This window comes from Carcharodon carcharias, chromosome 12 (genome assembly GCF_017639515.1).
Source record: "Carcharodon carcharias isolate sCarCar2 chromosome 12, sCarCar2.pri, whole genome shotgun sequence".
NCBI lineage: Eukaryota > Metazoa > Chordata > Chondrichthyes > Lamniformes > Lamnidae > Carcharodon > Carcharodon carcharias.
This window is the reverse complement of record NC_054478.1, coordinates 138,524,874-138,543,396: the sequence shown is the minus strand read 5'-3', so window position 1 is coordinate 138,543,396 and position 18,523 is coordinate 138,524,874. Positions and strand designations below refer to the sequence as shown.

Below are 18,523 nucleotides of genomic sequence, written 5' to 3'. Positions count from 1 at the left end.
GCACAGTGGGTAGTGGCCCTACCTCTGTGCCAGAAACTCCAGGTTCAAGTCCCACTCGGGGACTTGATGGTCCATGGAAGGTGCATTCATAACGTGGCCAAACAGGTTGATTATCAGCCTTTAAATCCTTCTGATATGCCCATGTCCGGCGGTAAGAGCAGGAGAGCCAAAACCGTGTGGTGGCTGCAGCACCGCAACTTCCCTAAGTTAAAAGGCTCCACAGGCATGTTCTTGCCACAGGCTGTACACCATGGCAAGTGCCCCCCTCGCTTCGAGGGATCACTAGAGGGAGAGAGAGCTGCGTCCAAGCTGATGAGGTCGCTGTGACTGTGGGAGGACATGAGTGAAGCATCAGACGTTGAACATTTTGGTTAAAAGACGGAGAAGAGGCAAAGAGGAACCATGAATGGTGAAAGACGTGCGACTGAAGAAACCGAGCTGCTTTACTGGGGACGCCAAAAGAGAGGGGGTAATTGGGCCTGTGCTTAAGCTTATTGGTCATAATAAGGTGCCAGGGTATTTCTGCAATTAAGGAGCTGGTGATTGTGGCTGTATTGAGGGGTGGAGCCACCTACTCAGCACTAGGCCGGAGCAGTGATGAGGAGCAATGTACCCGGCAACACAGACAGTAGCCTGGTGCAGAGGGAGGCAGAGGTACCGCCCTCTCCAGCGACCTCCGGCCGTGCCTCCTCAGTTTGCCTGGCCGGCTGTCTCCTGTGACTCCACGGGAAAAAAAGAACTTCCCTCCTGGCCCTCGCTATGACCCCCAGGGAGGTGTCGCTGAACCACGGCAGTGCCCTACCTCGATCGGCTCCCGTGTTAATGTACTGAAAGACTGCTCCCTCAGCGCTGACACTCCCAGGCTCGAGTGCCCTTTAAACAGGGCCCACCGCCACCAGTTCCCACCTCCTGATTGTGCCCGCCATCTGTAATTGGACAGACATCGTGGAGGCGGCCCAGTAATTGGTTACCTCCCGAGAAATGCTGACGCGCCCCACACTCCAGCCTCCAGTGGGACCGGGACCAGAAGTGGTCCCAATGTCGGGAGCCCGGCAATCCTGTCAAAACCCAGTCCCATGTCTGGATAATAAAAGTAAGAAAGAGCTGCATTTCTAATGCGCAACCTCAGGGCATCCGAAAGTACTCCTGAAGTGTAATCACTGTTGTAACGCTGGAAATGCAGCAGCCAATTTGCACAGAGCAAGCTCCCACAAACAGCAATGTGATTGTGATCAGATAATCTGTTTTTTACTTACACTGGTTGTGGGATGAACATCAGCCAGGACACGGGGGAGAATTTCATTGATCTTCTCCGAAATATTGCCTCTGTTTAACATTGCACCCAATAGGCAGCAGCTCCAACAGTGCAGCACTCCCTTGGTGCTGCACTGGGAATGTCAACCTGGATTATGTACCCAAGTTCTTTAGATAGGGATTTGAACCTCCAACTTTCTGACTCAAGGGCTCCTTTGGGCAAGGATGAGATCAGGCCCTGTGATATTATCTGCCACAGTTAAATCATCAATATTCTCTGGCTCAGTTCACATACAAGGAATAACTGCCAGGGCAAGGCATTGAACTGTGACTGATGCCAGTGGAACCCAGGAAGCATAGTTAGAAGAGGGAGGGGTGGAAATCAGAGCGGCTTAGTATAGCACAATGCCCTGTCCCATATCCCCTGGGTTAGAGAGTTATGAATAATGTCTGCAATTATCCAAGTTTAAACAAGAAATTGATGAATCTGTGGCTTTAAGGTTCCACAAACCACTTTCAAGAGCTTGCTTCCTTCCTAGGTGATAAAGAGTTGTGCTGCCTCTCCCAAGACCATCGAAGTCTTGTTCAATTCATATCAACAAATCCAAGTCACCGAGAAATGGATGGAGGAAGTCCCAGAGGAGTTATTTCAGGTACCAACTCATGCAGAGCTCCCCAACTGGTCCTAGTGAAAAAAAATCATGGAATTTTACAGCACAGAGGGAGGCCATTCTGCCCATTGTTCCTGCAACAGCTCTCTCAAGGGACTGCCCAACTTACCTTTTACAAATGTATGCTAGTTACGTGCATAGAAGTTACAGTACAGAAACTGACCATTTGGTCTCACCTTTCTCTGTGGTTGTGCTTACAAGCTTCCTTTCAGCCCATCAGCATATCCTTCTATCCCTTTCTCCCCCATGTGTTGGTTATTGATCTTCTGCTCAAATGCTATTCACCTCCACTACTCCTGGAGGCATTGAATTTCATATTCTCACCATGCTCTGAATAAAGAGGTTTCCCCTGAATTTCCCATTGCATTTATTAGTGATTATCTTGATATTTACTTGCCTCTAGTTGCAGACTCTCCTACCAGTGGAAGCGGCTTCGCTACATTGACCATATTCATTTGAAACCCCTCAAGTTCACCTCTCAGCCTCCTCACGAAAGCCATCCATAACTTATCCATGTATCTCCGGCACAGATTTAATCTCGTTCCAAATAATGGACTTCAGAAACTTACCCACCAGCAGAGTCACCTAAACTGGCCCGGTCTTTTTCCTCTTTTGCACTCCAGTTCTTGAGGATGACCTCTTATTGCCCCAGCTCCTATAGATGTTTAATGAACCAATTAATTAATCGAGGCTCTCCCCCCTTCTGTGCACTTTACCCCAAGGACAAGGACAGTCTGCTCACATATTGCTGTAAACTTCTTCTTCCTCTACTTCCCCCCTACCCAGCCCCCTCCCACCCCAAGGCAGTTTCCTAAATTCCCTTTATGAGCAATCCTAGCCATTTTTATTTTGCTGTTGCACCAGAATGCATTTTTTCCCCTTCTCACGGTTCAAAACCCTTTCAGGCTTTTTACCTCCAAGTGCCCACCTTGAACTGGATGGATGCAAAGGAACAGAATTGCAGGTTGCCCTTTACTCTTTTGAGCATACCATTGAAATGAAGGAGGCTAATTAACAAATTTACTAGTTAATTAAATTGGCAGCCCCTTAAAGGGGGACTCTAATGACAGGCAAAACTTTAAAGGGAACTTATATAATTAAATTAAACTGTTGTTTCGGGGGCTGATGATGCACTCCAGCCCCTGCGGTGCCCACTGGTCATGTAAGGCCTCAAACGTGCCAGTGGGCACCAAGTGCTCCCTCTCCAGGTACACCCGGGCATTAACATAGCCATGGAAAAGGAGAAGACAGTCGGGCCAGACAAGCTCTGTATGAGGGCTGCATTGTCTTGGGACTCGCACTGAGACACTGTATTAAAGCTGCCTGCATTCATCTCACACACGATCTTAAGTGTCAACAGAGTAGGGCAGTTTTTATTCACTGGCCTGGACTAGAAGCCAACTTAAGCCCTGCAAGTCGAAACACCGTGTGCTAGTCAGTTACACTGCCTTCCTGTTTCACGTACAATCTGACTTTACCATCGTGAAATCTATTATTGGTGCCATATCAAATATGGTGAAATGGAGAAGGGTCTTAAGGCAGGCTGTTCCTGCCTGCTCCTGAAAGTGAAACACCCAAAAACATCCCTGAAGCCCTTCAATAACTATCCAACATTCTGTGTGTCTAATGTATCCCATTTGAAGTGAACGTAAGTCAGGTTTGCTGGGACGTGTGATAGGCCGAATGATGATTTCCATTCTCTAAGGATGTGAGAGCGAATACTAACTCTGCTGGTGTTTCTTTTCTCTGTCCTTAGCTTCACCAGCCATTCTATGAGTCACTCTTTGCTCTGGCCAGCAGTCCTCGCTCCTTGCAACACCTGTGCCGGTTTGCTGCCAGGAAGCTGTTTGGCAACCAATGCCACACCCTCATCCCCAGGCTGCCAATTCCAAAATGCTTGTGTGGATACCTACTCCTGGAGCCAGAAGGCCTGGTATATTAATCCTTCGTTCTCATTGTCCCCTCATCCCTTTCACTGCAAAACACACCAAATGCAAACAACATAAAGGACCATCTGGAGTCTCCAACATTGGAACTTGGACTAAAAGGGTGAATATAGGAGGACAGGTTGAATATATCTTTGACTTAATGGAAGACAGGTCAGCGGGAAGGGTATGGTGGTCAGAATATTTCTAATGGTGCAATCATTATCAGTGGGCCCATCCCAAGGTTTCTGTGGTTTTGACAAATCTGATTTTTGCCCCCCAATTGTCATCCCCCCCCCCCCTCCCCAGCCTGACCCATAACCATCCTGAAGTTGGAATCTCTTGCCTGGGATCAGTTTCATTCCTGCTGGAAATACTGCGGCATCCAGTTCAAGTAGATGTGTGTCATGTAACCCCATCCTCCAATACAGCACCAGGAGCACTAATATAGTGGCTCAGCAATAGAAATCAATTAGTATGGCTGTAAGGAGAAATCACAGTGAATGTTTTCCCTGAAACTGAGGTTAAAGTACTATTCAAGTTGATTTGGAAGAAGCTGTTCTCTGGGTGTTCAACTCGTCTGCTGTGGCTGGCGGGGGAGGGTTTGATGTGGTCACTCAAGTGACACAACTTCCCATTCAAGTGGAAAGCCGAATATGTTCTAACCTCAGCACATGTTACTTTAGCAAACATGAATGTGCCATGCCAAATCTCACAGTGATGTAGTGACATGTTTGGGAGCATGTATAATATATGTATTTTATGCAAAGTCTTATGCATGTGTGTAGCATGTGGTTAGGAACTGTCAAAACATCTGTATTGAAATTAATTTCCAATTTGCAATATAAGTGTAGAATGTGTGATCACAAACACTGAGATTTTCAACCCATGTGTTGCCTTGGTAAATATAAGGGGGAAAGTACATTTTGTCTCCATGTATATTTGTCTCATTTCTGCTGAATATTTCATTGTTCTTCCTAACCAAAGGGAAAACCTGCCCGATTATAATTTTGTCGTATTGCAATGAGCTGCTCGGGATCCTCCAGTGACCAAGCTATGCCGTTCGAATGTCCCCTCCGCGGTATCCGTGCCTTGCACTGTCAGCCCTGCAGAGGGCAATGAAGTTACAGGAGTTAGGGTTGCTGCCAGATGACCCTTGAAAAGTGCAGGACAGTGAATGCAGACTGGCATTTGGGTGCGATCAAAGATTTTTCACAACGTTAAAAAAAAAGACAGATTTCCTCCATTCCTGTCATATTGCAATGGCCTGTGACAGTTTTCAGGCTGTGCATTTAAACCTAGGACACTTAAAATCATGTAAACACTTAATTGAAACAAATTTCACTAGATCTTTGAAGAACCGATTGACTAGGCAGCATATTCGTTATACAGATATGAAAAATATAGATATTTGTACCATGTATACAATGTGGTTATAGCACTGTTAAGTAATGGACATAAAGGATAGTGGTTTGGATTAGCTACAGGTTTTGGCCGGGTGGTGAGTGTGTGTGTGTGTGTGTGTGCCTCTTTGCTCCCCCTCCCTCACAGACACGGCTGACTAATATGAGATAAAGGTAAAGGTAAAATACTGCGGATGCTGGGAATCTGAAACAAAAAACAAAAACAAAAAATGCTGGAAAAACTCAGCATCTGCTCAGCTGTCAGACCTGCTGAGTTTTTCCAGCATATTTTTTTTTGTTGTTTTTGTCACTAACATGAGGTGCTCGCTGTGTAATTCAAACCTGAACCAGTGAGGGAGGGGGGGGGGGGATCACAATTTTTGTAAAAAAAAAATCTGTCAGTGAGAGAAAAGCTAACGGGTCGAATTCCAATCCCCAGTCTGCATAAACTCTGAACGTGCGTTGAAGCGCAGGTGTTGTGACTCTTCGCGTACAATATATACACGAGGCAGAGTCCATGAGGGAGAACCGCGCCCCTCAGTGTAAGGGGTGGGGGGCGAGCGATTCTAAACTGGGTGAAAAGTCCCTCCTCCAGCTCCTCTCGGTATTAAATGAGCGTTCGGACGGTTCAGGGAAATCGCGTTCCCTCCGCACACTCGTTTACCCCAACTGACAAAACTTTGCCCCTTTAATGTTTATTTCCTCCCCCCGCCCCCCCCCCCCCCTTATATGATTTCGAACAGACCACTTTTGGGGGGAAAAAAAGGATTCCTGCTGGACCACAACTTTCCAAAACGAGCCGGGCAAATTAATCTTCGGGAAACATGAAACATTAACAAGAGCACGTCTTTAATTGGCAAGGGGGTTGGTAAGGATAATGATACGAATCGACGGACAGTTTCGTATCAAAAAAAGTAATTCTGTTTTACCCGCGCCATCTCGTCTTTCTAATAATGTTTAACGCGCCAAGTAAGAAGCAAAACACTTTGTCAATTTAAAATGCATTAGCATTAATATAAATGCGTGGCATTCCACCGAATGCAGAAAATAGCAAATATTTTGAGAGAATTTTTGATGGGGAAAAAAAGCATATTCTCCTTGAACATTTTCTAATGTTATCATAAATCATTAAGACTCCAGTTCCTATATTGATGCGTTTGGGATAATGATTTACAATTTCAGAAGTGTCTGGTATACTATTTGTCTAATGACTGTGCGATTAAATTCACTTTTTAAATGACCCATGACTCATTTCATAGTAATATATCGAGTCTATGTGTTTCAATCCGTCATATCTAATTGAATAACACTACGTTTAAAATGTCTTAGGCTGATGCTACCACAGCTTTTAAAAAGGTAATGCCCAACTTGGGAGTTTGCACTTTGCACAGCTTTAGAATTTGAATTAATTCCGCGTCTGACACAACCGGAACAGCGAGAGGAGAGGGTGGAGGTCGCAGGGTGAGAGACACTAGGACCCACTCCACGTGTCTTGCCAACTCTAGAGCCGATGGGACACCTTGTTCTGGAAGTGAACGAAAGCCAGGGCCAACGGGGAGAAACGTGAACTCACCTCGCAGGGAATGTGAAAGGAAAGACTGTATATTAAATACTAAATCATTTCCTTTTCTTTTCAAAAAAAGGGGGGAAGGAGTGGGGGGGAACCAGGAAATACATATTCTAGCCCCCCACCCCCCAGCCTCAAACTCTCCCTTAAATGAGAGGGTTCACTCAGCGGGAACCGGGTCAGTCTGCACAGGCTCAAAGCCAGGTTGTGTGTCCCCCTGTCACCCAGGCAACCCCCCCACCTCCCTTAACAAATAAAAACATCATCCCGTTTAAACCTTCAATTGCTCCTCGGTCCTGAGCAAATGGTCGTTGTATTTTCGATACTCGCTAGCCTGTCCCGCCAAAAGGTTTCATTTTCCCTCCAGCTTTAAATATCATGAGGCTTCACTCGCCGCTAATTGTCCTGTTTCCCCTGCTCACAGTGGGGGTGGTGGGGGTACAGGGATTGTGACCCGGGCGGCGACGCTCTGGCCAAACTCAGCAAAGACACGGAGAGAAATAAAACACGGGTTGCTGCCCTTTGAAGTCACGTTTGTTGGTCCTTTAACAATATATCGCCGATTAGGAAGTGTGATTTTTGTCCGGCAGAGAGCCACCACCACTCGGTTAACACGGAGGCAGCCACCCCCCACCACCACCACCTATTGAGAAAAGCTGCCCGATTATAAATCTTGGGAAGGGCCTGGGAGCAAAGCGTTCACTTTGAGGTGCAGATTAGCAACGTGGAAGGTTTGAAAATGGGCTTCTTAATGTGCCGAAGTGCTCACTCAGACAGCAGGGCGGAACACTGCGCCGCTCGGTGTGTTCCTTACAGATTAATTCGGCATCCCTACAAGTAACAGGTGACTCTGAGTGACCGGGGCTGGGATGGGGGGCGGGGTGGAGGGTGTGTGACTGGGGATGGGAGGGGGTGACTGGGGATGGGAGGGGGTGACTGGGGATGGGAGGGGGTGACTGGGGTTGGGAGGGGGTGACTGGGGATGGGAGGGGGTGACTGGGGTTGGGAGGGGGTGACTGGGGATGGGAGGGGGTGACTGGGGCTGGGAGGGGGTGACTGGGGCTGGGAGGGGGTGACTGGGGTTGGGAGGGGGTGACTGGGGATGGGAGGGGGTGACTGGGGTTGGGAGGGGGTGACTGGGGCTGGGAGGGGGTGACTGGGGTTGGGAGGGGGTGACTGGGGTTGGGGGTGACTGGGGCTGGGAGGGGGTGACTGGGGTTGGGAGGGGGTGACTGGGGTTGGGGGTGACTGGGGCTGGGAGGGGGTGACTGGGGCTGGGAGGGGGTGACTGGGGTTGGGGGTGACTGGGGTTGGGGGTGACTGGGGCTGGGAGGGGGTGACTGGGGCTGGGAGGGGGTGACTGGGGTTGGGAGGGGGTGACTGGGGCTGGGAGGGGGTGACTGGGGCTGGGAGGGGGTGACTGGGGTTGGGAGGGAGGGGGGGGTGGGTGAGGGACGGTTGACCCGCCTTACGAAACACGACCGGCGTCAAAAAGGTTCAACATGTGCAGGGGTGGGGGGCGGGGTGAAGAGGGAGTGTTCAACTTGCCAGAATTAGGGCGGAAGATGGAACAGCTGGGAAGAAATAGGAGCAGGAGAAGGCCATTCAGCCCTTCGAGCCCGCTTCGCCATCCAATGGGATCATGACTGATCTTCTACTTCAACCACTGCACTTCCCTCCCCCCTATCCCTTGATATTTAATATGTAGAAATCCACCGATCCCAGTCTTGAACATGACTTAATTTCCACAGCCCTCTGGGGTAGAGAATTCCAAAGATTCACCAAACCCTGAGGGAAGAAATTCCTCCTTATCTCAGCCCTAAATGACCCTAGTAAATCTATCGCTCCTCACTCTGAGAGGTTTGAGGTGGGAGCTGCTGGGAATTGTTAATTCGGCCGTTGTGTTTCTACACATAACCACTGTCCATATATCTCAAAACCCAGCTCCACTGGAGGCTGATCCATCGAACATCCACCCACACAATGTGTGTGGATGTGGGATAGTGCACAAATTTAACATCAAATATTCACCGCGAAACAGGAGCGGTGCTTAAAACGTGTTGAATTCACCATCGCGTCTGACAACTCTGCGGTACTTTCATGCTCACACTTTGATAGCTCTGGGAATTTTTTTTCTTTTAACAACCAATGTTACATGGGATTGTTTTTCAAAATGAACAAATCCCTCTCGTTGATTGCAAATGTTGGTTGTGAGTAACGCTAAAGTTACCGCCGTGCGTTCCCAACGGATTTGAAAGGCGGTGAGTGGGAACCGTAGCCTTAAATTAAAATGAGGAATTCTCGCTGGCTGAAATGCTGGGAGCATCCACAAACGCGCTAGGTGCGGACATCACATCTGTTCATAACACCTGTCCCCAGGTGTGGGACTCACATTGGCTTCATCCGGAGTCGTGATTCCAACAGCTTCGTTTTTGTTACAGAGCCGCCGTGTTTCTGGTGTTATGAAAACTCGATATTCTTAAACGAGGGGCATTTTATATTAAATTCCACCTCACAACCGCCGTTTAAAGGTTCTTTTTTTAAAAAAAAAAGAGAGGGTCTGCTGCCGGGGTCGATGGCCCTGGTTTCTGTATTCTGTCCAATAAAATATCAGGCTTGTGGGCGGTTTCAGTAAAACCTCACGTTTGGTTTAAGGGCAGGGAGATAAATGGAGTGGGATTCGATTGGTGTGCAACAAATTATTGACTTAATTGTATCTTAAATGTGTTTTTTTTTGGGGGGGGTGTCTCTGAGTCTCCCCCCCCCCACCATCTCCGGATCCTTGGCCCTGTAACCTGGTAATTGTCCCTTTTACAGCTGTTTGCCTGATTTGCATATCTCTGATCTTTCAGAAGAATAGAATTAGATAAAGGTAAACCCACAATTGCAAACCCCCAGGTTTAAAGGCTTCAAAGGAAACATGAAAGGGCGTGCGGCCAGCGGGGTGGTACATCCATAGCTTTTGCGGCGGCTGCTTTCTTTCTACCTCAGACATACCCTGTCCATCCACCCACAGCAGGGCCGACCCTTCCCCATAAGCCTAGTAAAAGCTGTAAGGACACTCTCTCACCTCCCCTCTGCCCACCACATTTAGTAGTTTACCGCTTATTTCATTGTGCCAATCTCTCCGCCAAATCCGTTTGATCAGTTCAATCCTCCCAGTCCGCAGATACCCCCCCCCCCCCCCCCCCCACCCCATGAACCCGATCCATTGGTGAGTTCTCTCACTGGCTCGGAGTTTGGCTCCATTTGGATATGGGCTGCTCCTCGGGCTGCCCCTTAACAAATTCATCCAAACTTCAAACTATCAGGTCGACAAAACCGACAGCGTCCAGTTTGAGGCAAACCTGCACAGACCTGCACAGGGGGCATTGGTAAACACACAGGGAGGGCCGTGCGAGATTCTCGCTGTCTTTGATCACACTGAAAGCCACTTTAGCGCGGCAAATTCTTAATTTACTTTTTATTAACCTGCCTCCCTCCTTTCAGAGCTCCACCCAGGAATCCGCCGGTTCTCCCGTGTCCAACTGCAGGTGTAATATCGCACCGGTGAGTATCGAACAGGTCACATCAAAGTCACCCGCAAATTTTCCCTCATTCAAACCCAGCGCCCACCTTCAGCGGCCAGTCTCTCTGGCCGTCGCTTAGGCCACGTCCAACATGCGATCGCGACCCTTTCTAGTTAGAAACACAATTGGGGAGGTGAGGGGAGAGCGGGAAGGAGAGAGAGGAGGGGAGGGGGAGAAGGGGAGGGGGGGAGGTGCGGGGAATTATTCATTCACTCATTAGTAAAGACACTAGAGGTGAGAATTCTCACACAGCGAGGTATGCACCGCCTGAAACGGCATTTGGAAGCAGATTCAATGGTAAATCTCAAAGGGGAATTGGATACCTACTTGGAAAAGGGCTCTGAGCAAGGCTCTGGGGAGCGGGCAGGAGCGTGGGGCGAATTGGATAGTTTTTTTTCAAAGTGCCACCACAGACAGGATGGGCCGAGTGGCCTCCTCCTTGCGCCGTACGGTCCTCCCGAGTGCGGATTTCTTTTTATCGGTTCAGGAAGGAGTCTGGGACAGGTTTACAGTGCGAGACAGCGGCTCCGTGGAGTTAATGAAGATGTACCGTTAAAGCACATTCATTCAGAATAGTATGTTCAGAACAAAGGGGTCATTCACACACAACACACACACACACACACACACACAAACACACACATACACACACAAAGGAGCAAAACTTGTGACTACTCCGAACACAAATTCATCCAGGGCCCGGGGTGCGGAGTGATAAAAAGAAAAGATTGTGGATGAAAGAATCCCCCCAAAAACGGGGAGAGGGGAGAGAGAGAGAGAGAGAGACTGAGCTGTCTCAAAATAGCACTTGTAAGAATGGTTAGTGACAAAATAATGAGACGCCATAAGAACTCTGTCAACTCCCTGAATCCCACACATTGACAGCTCCGTTTTACCCATTCTGACTGATTACTCCGTGATCTGAATTACCGAGTGACTCCACCCCTGTCATTAGGGGCTTGTACCAGATTCACACCCGCTGCATCAACAGAAACTAGGCGGTCTGGGGCGATCCCAACAGGCTGGAGTCACTCTTGATCTTTTATTTCTTAAAGTCTCTTTCGTTATTTAACGATCGCCGCTTCCAAGGAATAAACAGTCCGGATATTTTCGTTTTTGAAGAATATCTACTAATTTCCAAGGCCCCTTTGCTCTCGGCTGCTGCCAAGTCCCCTCCAGGAGTGGTGACCCGTTTACATTTGAGGTTGGGTCTGGCAATTCGGTCGTTAAACCGCAGTCGGTGTTTACTCACAGCCCCGGTTCTGGGAAATTCCTTAAATAGCAAGGTTGGAAGCAGCAATCCGGACGGAATTTTTGAAATTTCTTAATTACGTCCAGCATTTCTGGGAATATAGGAAATCGTATCGAATTTCATTCCCCAAAGGGCTGAGGGCCCGTTCTCATTAGAATGACATTTTCCCTCCAAATCAGCGGACCTGGGAGATTCTCGGAGGAAAGGAGTTGACTTTCTCTCTTTCATGTGATTCCACATTCCCTCTCTTTTCAATTCTCCGCTCCCTCCTTTCTCTGTTACACTCCTACCTTCTCTCTAATTTTTTTTCAAATCTCTACTTTCTCACATTTCTCCCTGCATTCCCATATACTCTCCTCCCATTGCAAACCCTCTCGTTTTCTCGATTCTCACTCCCCTACCCTCTTTCAATTCTTATATCCTCTATTCTCACTCTCCTTCCTTCTCTCTATCCTCTTTTATTCTCACTCTCCTTCCCCCTCTCTATCCTCTTTTATTCTCTATTCTCACTCTCCTTCCTTCTCTCTATTCTCTTTTATTCTCGATTCTCACTCCCCTACCCTCTTTCAATCCTTATATCCTCTATTCTCACTCTCCTTCCTTCTCTCTATCTTCTTTTATTCTCTATTCTCACTCATTCCCTCTCTCAAATCTCTTTTATTTTCTATTCACTCTCCTTCCCTCTGAATCCTTTTTTCTGTTCTCACTGTCCTTCCTTCTCTATCCTCTTTTATTCCCACTCTCCTTCCCTCTCTCTATCCTCTTTTATTCTCTATTCTCACTCTCCTTCCCTCTATCTCTTTATTCTCTATTTTCATTCACCCTCCTCTCTGTCCTTTTTAATTCTCTATTCTCTCCTTCCTTCCTTCTCCGCCCTAATTCACTTTAAAAAGTCTTTACTCTCTCTCCGACATACTTGTTCTCTCTATCTCTCACAGACTTTCCTTCCTCCCACAATTTTTTTCCCTCTCATAGAAGCTTTCTCTCTCTCACACACACGCATTCTTCCCTCATTTGCTTCGAGACATGGCTTTCGCTCGTTTTAACATCCTTCATTCTGGATTAAATCGTGTAAACCTTCTTGAATGATTCCCAAAACGTTCATTCTACAATTTCTGTGGGGATTTTTTTTGTTCTGTTTTGGCTTTTCAGCTCAGGAAAGTACATGGTGTTGCATTTGCTTTGGGAGCCTCACGAGAGATTCGCAGAGAAAAGAGCAGCCCACATCGATTTAATGCCATCATGTTAGTGAATAACTCGTTTACATAATTGCTGGGCAGTGATTTCAAAGCTAGCCAGGGGCTGACTTGGAACCACATGGAGCCTATTCTGTCCTTCAGTTAAAAAATGCAATGAATAAAAGTTTAACTCAGTCCTTCAGTGGCCCGCGTCTCGCAAATTAGTGCGTCTGAAACCCAAACTATGCACAACAAGCTCTTTGTCATCCCAATATCCCGGACACTGGGGCGATTCTTCTCTCCCAGCCCTGACTGAATCAGCCTCAATGGTAATAGTTCGCCTTCCCCCCTTAAATAAGGCCATTCCAGCACATTATTTTCCCCCCATGTGATAAAACTCACGGCATCCAGTCTGTGAATAGACGCAGGAACAAGCCAGGAACTCTGCCTTACAGCATCAGACCTGGCAGCGAAACCATGGCAAACGCGCGCAACCCCGAGTCCAGCTGCTCTTTTGCTGCAGTTTCGGGGGTTTGGTGGGGGCGAGGGGGGGTGGGGGGAGCGGGGGGAGGGGTGTGGGGGTGGGGGCGTGGTTAGTGCCGAAATGAAGGACATCCCTCTGGGTTGCCGCCGATCTGACAGATTGTGAGACCTTCTAGTTATTGACATGTACTTGGGACAAGTTAAACACGAGGGATTGGCACCGCCACAGCGCCCCCGAGCCCCCACCCCATTCCTTCCTGGGTCGGGAAGTTAATGGAGTGATCCAGAGATTTGGAAGCTGTCCGTCACACAGGTTCAGCTCCCGAGGACTGCTTGATCAATGGTGCCCATTAATTAAGCAGCGATTTATGATCATTGTCCATTGAACTCAAAAGCTCAGCTGCCAGTCATGCACCATTTCTGAGCTCCCAGTTTGTTTCTGTGGTGCATATTTCATGCATTAATAAACCCTTGATCAATAAGGACTATTTAGATGGCATTATTTTGTCATTATTTGTTGCTGAAACAATTGCATCTGTGTCGAAAGAGTTGCCTCTTGTGCCAGACCCGGATCCGTGAGTGACCCTCCCAGTAACTTGAGCCGCAGGCGCCTCCCTCCCGGGGCATGGTGGGAGTTGTTGTTGTTTGGGGGCCTCCAAAGACTGGTGCGCATGTGTGTTTGAACTACAACTCCCGCCATGCTCTTCGCCTCCCTTCTCCCTTTAACATGACATAATCCCACTAAGGCATTTGTTAAAGATTGTTAGAAGTTTGTTCTGTATTGCAGCATTAAGGATAGGCCAGATATCATTGTTTACTAAGGAACAATGTGTCATCCTATAAAAAATTACTCATAGTATATGAGCAATATACAGGACACACAACGTATATAATACTTCCTTTCACTCATGGGATGTGGGCGTCGCTGGTGAGGACACCATTTGTTACCCATCCCTAATTGCCCTTGAGAGCTGTTAAACATCAACCGTATTACTGTAGGTCTGGAGTCACATGTAGGTCAGACCAGGTAAGGAAAGCAGATTTCATTCCCGAAAGGGCATTCATGAACCAGATGGGTTTTTATGACATTTGATGATAGTTTGATGGTCACCATTACCGACAGTAGCTTTCAGTTACATTTTTAAACATAAATTGAACTTACATTACACCAGTTGCCATGGTGGGATTTGAACCCGTTTCCCACTAGTCCACATCGCTAGATTAGTAGTCCAGTGATATTATTGCTATGCAATCATCTACCCATTTATGTGTACATATATATATATAGACGTGTTTGAAAGGGAAATACTGGCAGAGCCATAGGGGAATGAATGAGGCTAATTGGGCAGCTTATTCAGAGAACTGGCACAGACATCGACCTGAAACATTAACTGTTTCTCTCTCCACAGGTGCTGCCTGGCCTGTTGAGTTTTTCCAGCTCTTTTTGTTCTTGTTTCAGATTCCCAGCAGCGTTTTGCAGATGTATTTGTGGCCTCCTGCTATGTACTGTATCTTTCTGATGGAGCAAATTCTAAACCCCTGACCACTACCATCTAGAATGACAAGGGCAGCAGATAGATGGGAACACCACCGCCTGCAAGTTCCCCTCCAAGCCACACACCATCCCGACTTGAAAATATATCGCCGTTCCTTCACTGTCGCTAATTGAGAGAAATGTTTGCACTTTCTGTGACGGAAGCAATGATTAATGTCCCAGGGAGTGAAGAGTGTGTGGGAGTGAAATTGGGGGAGAATCCTAGAGTACAAGGTGCGGGTAGGGTGCTTAGGTGGGAGGGGCCAAGCAGAGATCAGAGGAGCCCCTTCCCTCCAACAGGGCCAATCAACGGGGAGAAGGCAGGGCCACGTGACCGAGGGAAGGTTGCAAGTTTGAAGAAAATGTGAATGAGAGAAAGACGAGCGTAATTTGAAGCTGCTGCATGTAGGAGCCTTTGGCTGGGAAACACCTCAGCACCAGAGCCTATTCCACACTCGGCACTTGCAGGAGACCCCCCCCCTCCCCGCCCCACACCCCCTCCTCATCCTCCCTCCTCCTCCCCTCCCTCATTCCCCCCCTCTCCTCCCCACCCACCCCCCCCACCCCACCCCACCCCCCACCCCCACCCCCGCCCGGATCCGGAGAGCGATGTTGTTGTTATCCAGGGTAAATCGGAGCCTCACACCATCGGGGAACTGAGTTGAGTCCTGCATCTTGAGCACTGCAACTGTCTCTCCCCTGTCCTGTCGGTGCCCGCACTGTCACTGTCTCAAGCCCTTTCGCTTTGTATGTTTGCCGACTTCAGCCCATTGACTGTGATGCAGCGACCACTGGGAACCAGCACTGCCTTCAGCATAGACTCCCTGATAGGGACCAGCCCCCAGCCCAGCACTGGGCACTTCGTCTACACCGGCTACCCTATGTTCATGCCCTACAGGCCGGTGGTGCTGCCCCCACCTGCCCTCCCCCAGGCATCTCTCCAGCACAGCCTGCACGCCGTGCCACCCCCACAGCACCACCACCAAGTGAGCAACCTCGCCGGCTCCCTCTCCAACGGCTTCTGCACCAGCCTGGGCCAGGGGATGGCGGTCACCACTCTTATGGCCACGCTGCCGGGCACGGGGGAAGGCAGCCGGAGCTTCCCGTCCTCCCAGCACCAGGAGCCGGCCAGGAAGTTCATGCAGGCCCTGGTCACCCTGGACAAGGCTGAAGGCGGCGTGCAGCAGGAGGGCGAGGAAGCCAAGGCGTTTCTGTGCAAGGACAGCTCGGCCGTTTCATTCCCAGTGTCTGAGGCGGTGCACGCAGTCATCGGTAAGTGAGCCGTGGCCAACATCAACATTCATAGCGCGACGGGCAATGTTTGAGGGCGCAGAGTTGTCAACAGTCGATATCTATTAATAAGAAGATCAAAGGCGCAATTCAGCGCAGCCCGGCTGCAGAGTTTCTCGTTTTCTTTATTTTTAAATTTTTAAAAAAAGTACCAAGCGCTTGCATGACAAAACCAGCAGGCAACCCTCTCAAGTTGCCGAAATCACCATAACATCTTTGGGAAAAAGTTCCACATTGTTATGCGCGGCTGACGAACGCTGAGTTTGAGGGCAACTACAGTCAGAAGCCGCTGCAGTAGAACCTCTCGAGAGCGAACGGCAACACAAAACTGTCTCCCAGCTAGCTACCTGCCAACACAAATGGAAATAAGACCCTTTGAGGATCTTACTGATCGGATCTTTATTTAACACATGAATTGCTCATCGGGGATGTGTTTGTGCGGGTGTCAGTTCCCTCCATACTGAAAATTCATTTCGAACTATTTTAAACATGAGTTGCAAATAGGGAATGTGTGTGTGTATTTATGTGCCTGTGTATGAATGTGTGTATGTATGTGTATGTGTGTCAGTTGCCCCCATACCAAAAATTCATTTTGAACCATTTTACACTTGAATTGCAAACAGGGAATGTGTATGTATGTGTGTGTGTATCGGTTGCCCCAATACTGAAAATTCATTTTGAACCATTTTACACTTGAATTGCTAATAAGGAATGTGTGTTTGTGTGTGTGCAGTATACCTGTGTCTATGTGTGTGCATGTATGTGTGTGTCTGTCAGTTGCCCTCATACTGAAAATTCATTTTGAACCATTTTAAACATGAATTACGAATAGGGAATGTGTGTATGTGTGTGTGTTTGGGTGTGTGTGCGCGAATTGCCCCCATACTGAAAATTCATTTTGAACCATTTTAACAACCTGTCTTTATTAACTAATTCCAATAAATTTAAAAATTCATCACAAATAGCTCATTTAAATTCGGCGAACGAATAAGTGAAAGTGATGAATAACAAAACAGAATGTTCTGAACTCCAGAAAGAATTATTTTTTAAATAATTAGTTGTAATCTAATTAGGGGAATGTATCATCGATTCGTTTTGGATTTAAAATTCTGTTATCCTTTCTCTCTCTCTCTCTCTCTTTCTTTTCATCTCCCCCTCTCTCCAGGTGCTGTCACCTCCAGTAGGAGCCAAGGAAAGGAAGATTTGAAGGGGGACGATGATTCTAAGAGTAAAGAGGAGAGTTTTTCCATGGACAGTGACCTCGATTACAGTTCGGATGAGAACATTACAGCGCCGGCGGTTCACAAGGGAGAGGAGCCGTGCCCGGGGTTAGAAGAGGGTGGACACACAAACACCACCAACCCAACCAACACGGCGACGGGGGGCAAGAACCGGAGGAGGAGGACGGCTTTCACAAGCGAACAGCTGCTGGAACTGGAGAAGGAGTTTCACTGTAAGAAGTACCTGTCGCTGACCGAGCGGTCCCAGATCGCTCACTCCCTCAAGCTGAGCGAAGTCCAGGTGAAGATCTGGTTCCAGAACAGGAGGGCCAAGTGGAAGCGGGTGAAAGCGGGTAACGCCAACTCCAAATCTGGGGAACCGTCCAGAAATCCCAAGATTGTCGTGCCCATCCCTGTGCACGTCAGCAGATTTGCCATCAGAAGTCAGCATCAGCAACTGGAGCAGCCGAGACCTTAAAAGAAAGAGAAAAAGACAATTAACAAAAAAAAACACTGCTTCTGAACACTTTAAAAATAACACACGCATACACATAAAGGACAAAAAAATCTTTTTTGAGCGAAAAACGAAGACTTGCCAATGAACAGACTCCTATTTATTATAAATAAATAATTATACTTGTTTGTATATAAGTACTGAGAAAAAAATGCATCAGCTATATACAGTATTTTGACTGTTTTGTGGAACTAAACCTGTACAGTGAGAATTGCACGAACTTTTACATTCCCGGAGCGAAAAGGGACCTCGATACTAACGCTCACATTTAACTCATCTCTTACATTGGTATTTGACCACTTTGCATTGTACCATCATATGTCAGAAGGTAAATTCCGTAAAGTATTGCTATTTAATATCTTTTTTTTAAAAAAAGAGAAAAATGTACCCGCAGACACTGCCATTCTGATAGATTTTTTTTAATATATATATTACTTTTTCCTGGCGTAATTTACTTTTCAAATTGCGGTTCCTGTTTTAAACCGGGAGGGGAATGTGGCTATATATATATATATATAAAACCCCAATGGTGTTAATTTATTTTACATTGTCTGTTTGGGGAAGAAAGTAGGGCACATTTCTTATAACGGATGAAAATTCTCCTCCAAAGAAGTACGGAAAGGAATGAGTTGGTGAATAAACCCGGGCCACAGTTCCATAAAT

At 47.6% G+C, this 18,523-nt stretch overlaps 2 protein-coding genes across 2 annotated transcripts in view; both read left to right on the top strand.

Annotated features, from left to right (window-relative positions):
• asb18 (ankyrin repeat and SOCS box containing 18) overlaps nucleotides 1-4,772 on the top strand; it is a 38,811-nt gene extending 34,039 nt beyond the window's left edge. Inside the window, exons 4-5 of the mRNA XM_041200283.1 lie at nucleotides 1,794-1,907; nucleotides 3,682-4,772. Of these exons, the coding sequence (XP_041056217.1) occupies nucleotides 1,794-1,907; nucleotides 3,682-3,867 (300 nt within the window). The 3' untranslated portion in view covers nucleotides 3,868-4,772. The remainder of the gene's footprint in view (nucleotides 1-1,793; nucleotides 1,908-3,681) is intronic.
• Nucleotides 4,773-15,585: 10,813 nt separating this feature from the next.
• Nucleotides 15,586-17,824, top strand: gbx2 (gastrulation brain homeobox 2). Its single transcript, XM_041201516.1, has 2 exons — nucleotides 15,586-16,108; nucleotides 17,292-17,824. Exons 1-2 carry the CDS (start codon nucleotides 15,586-15,588, stop codon nucleotides 17,822-17,824), a joined length of 1,056 nt encoding a protein of 351 aa, XP_041057450.1.
• Nucleotides 17,825-18,523: the final 699 nt, after the last annotated feature.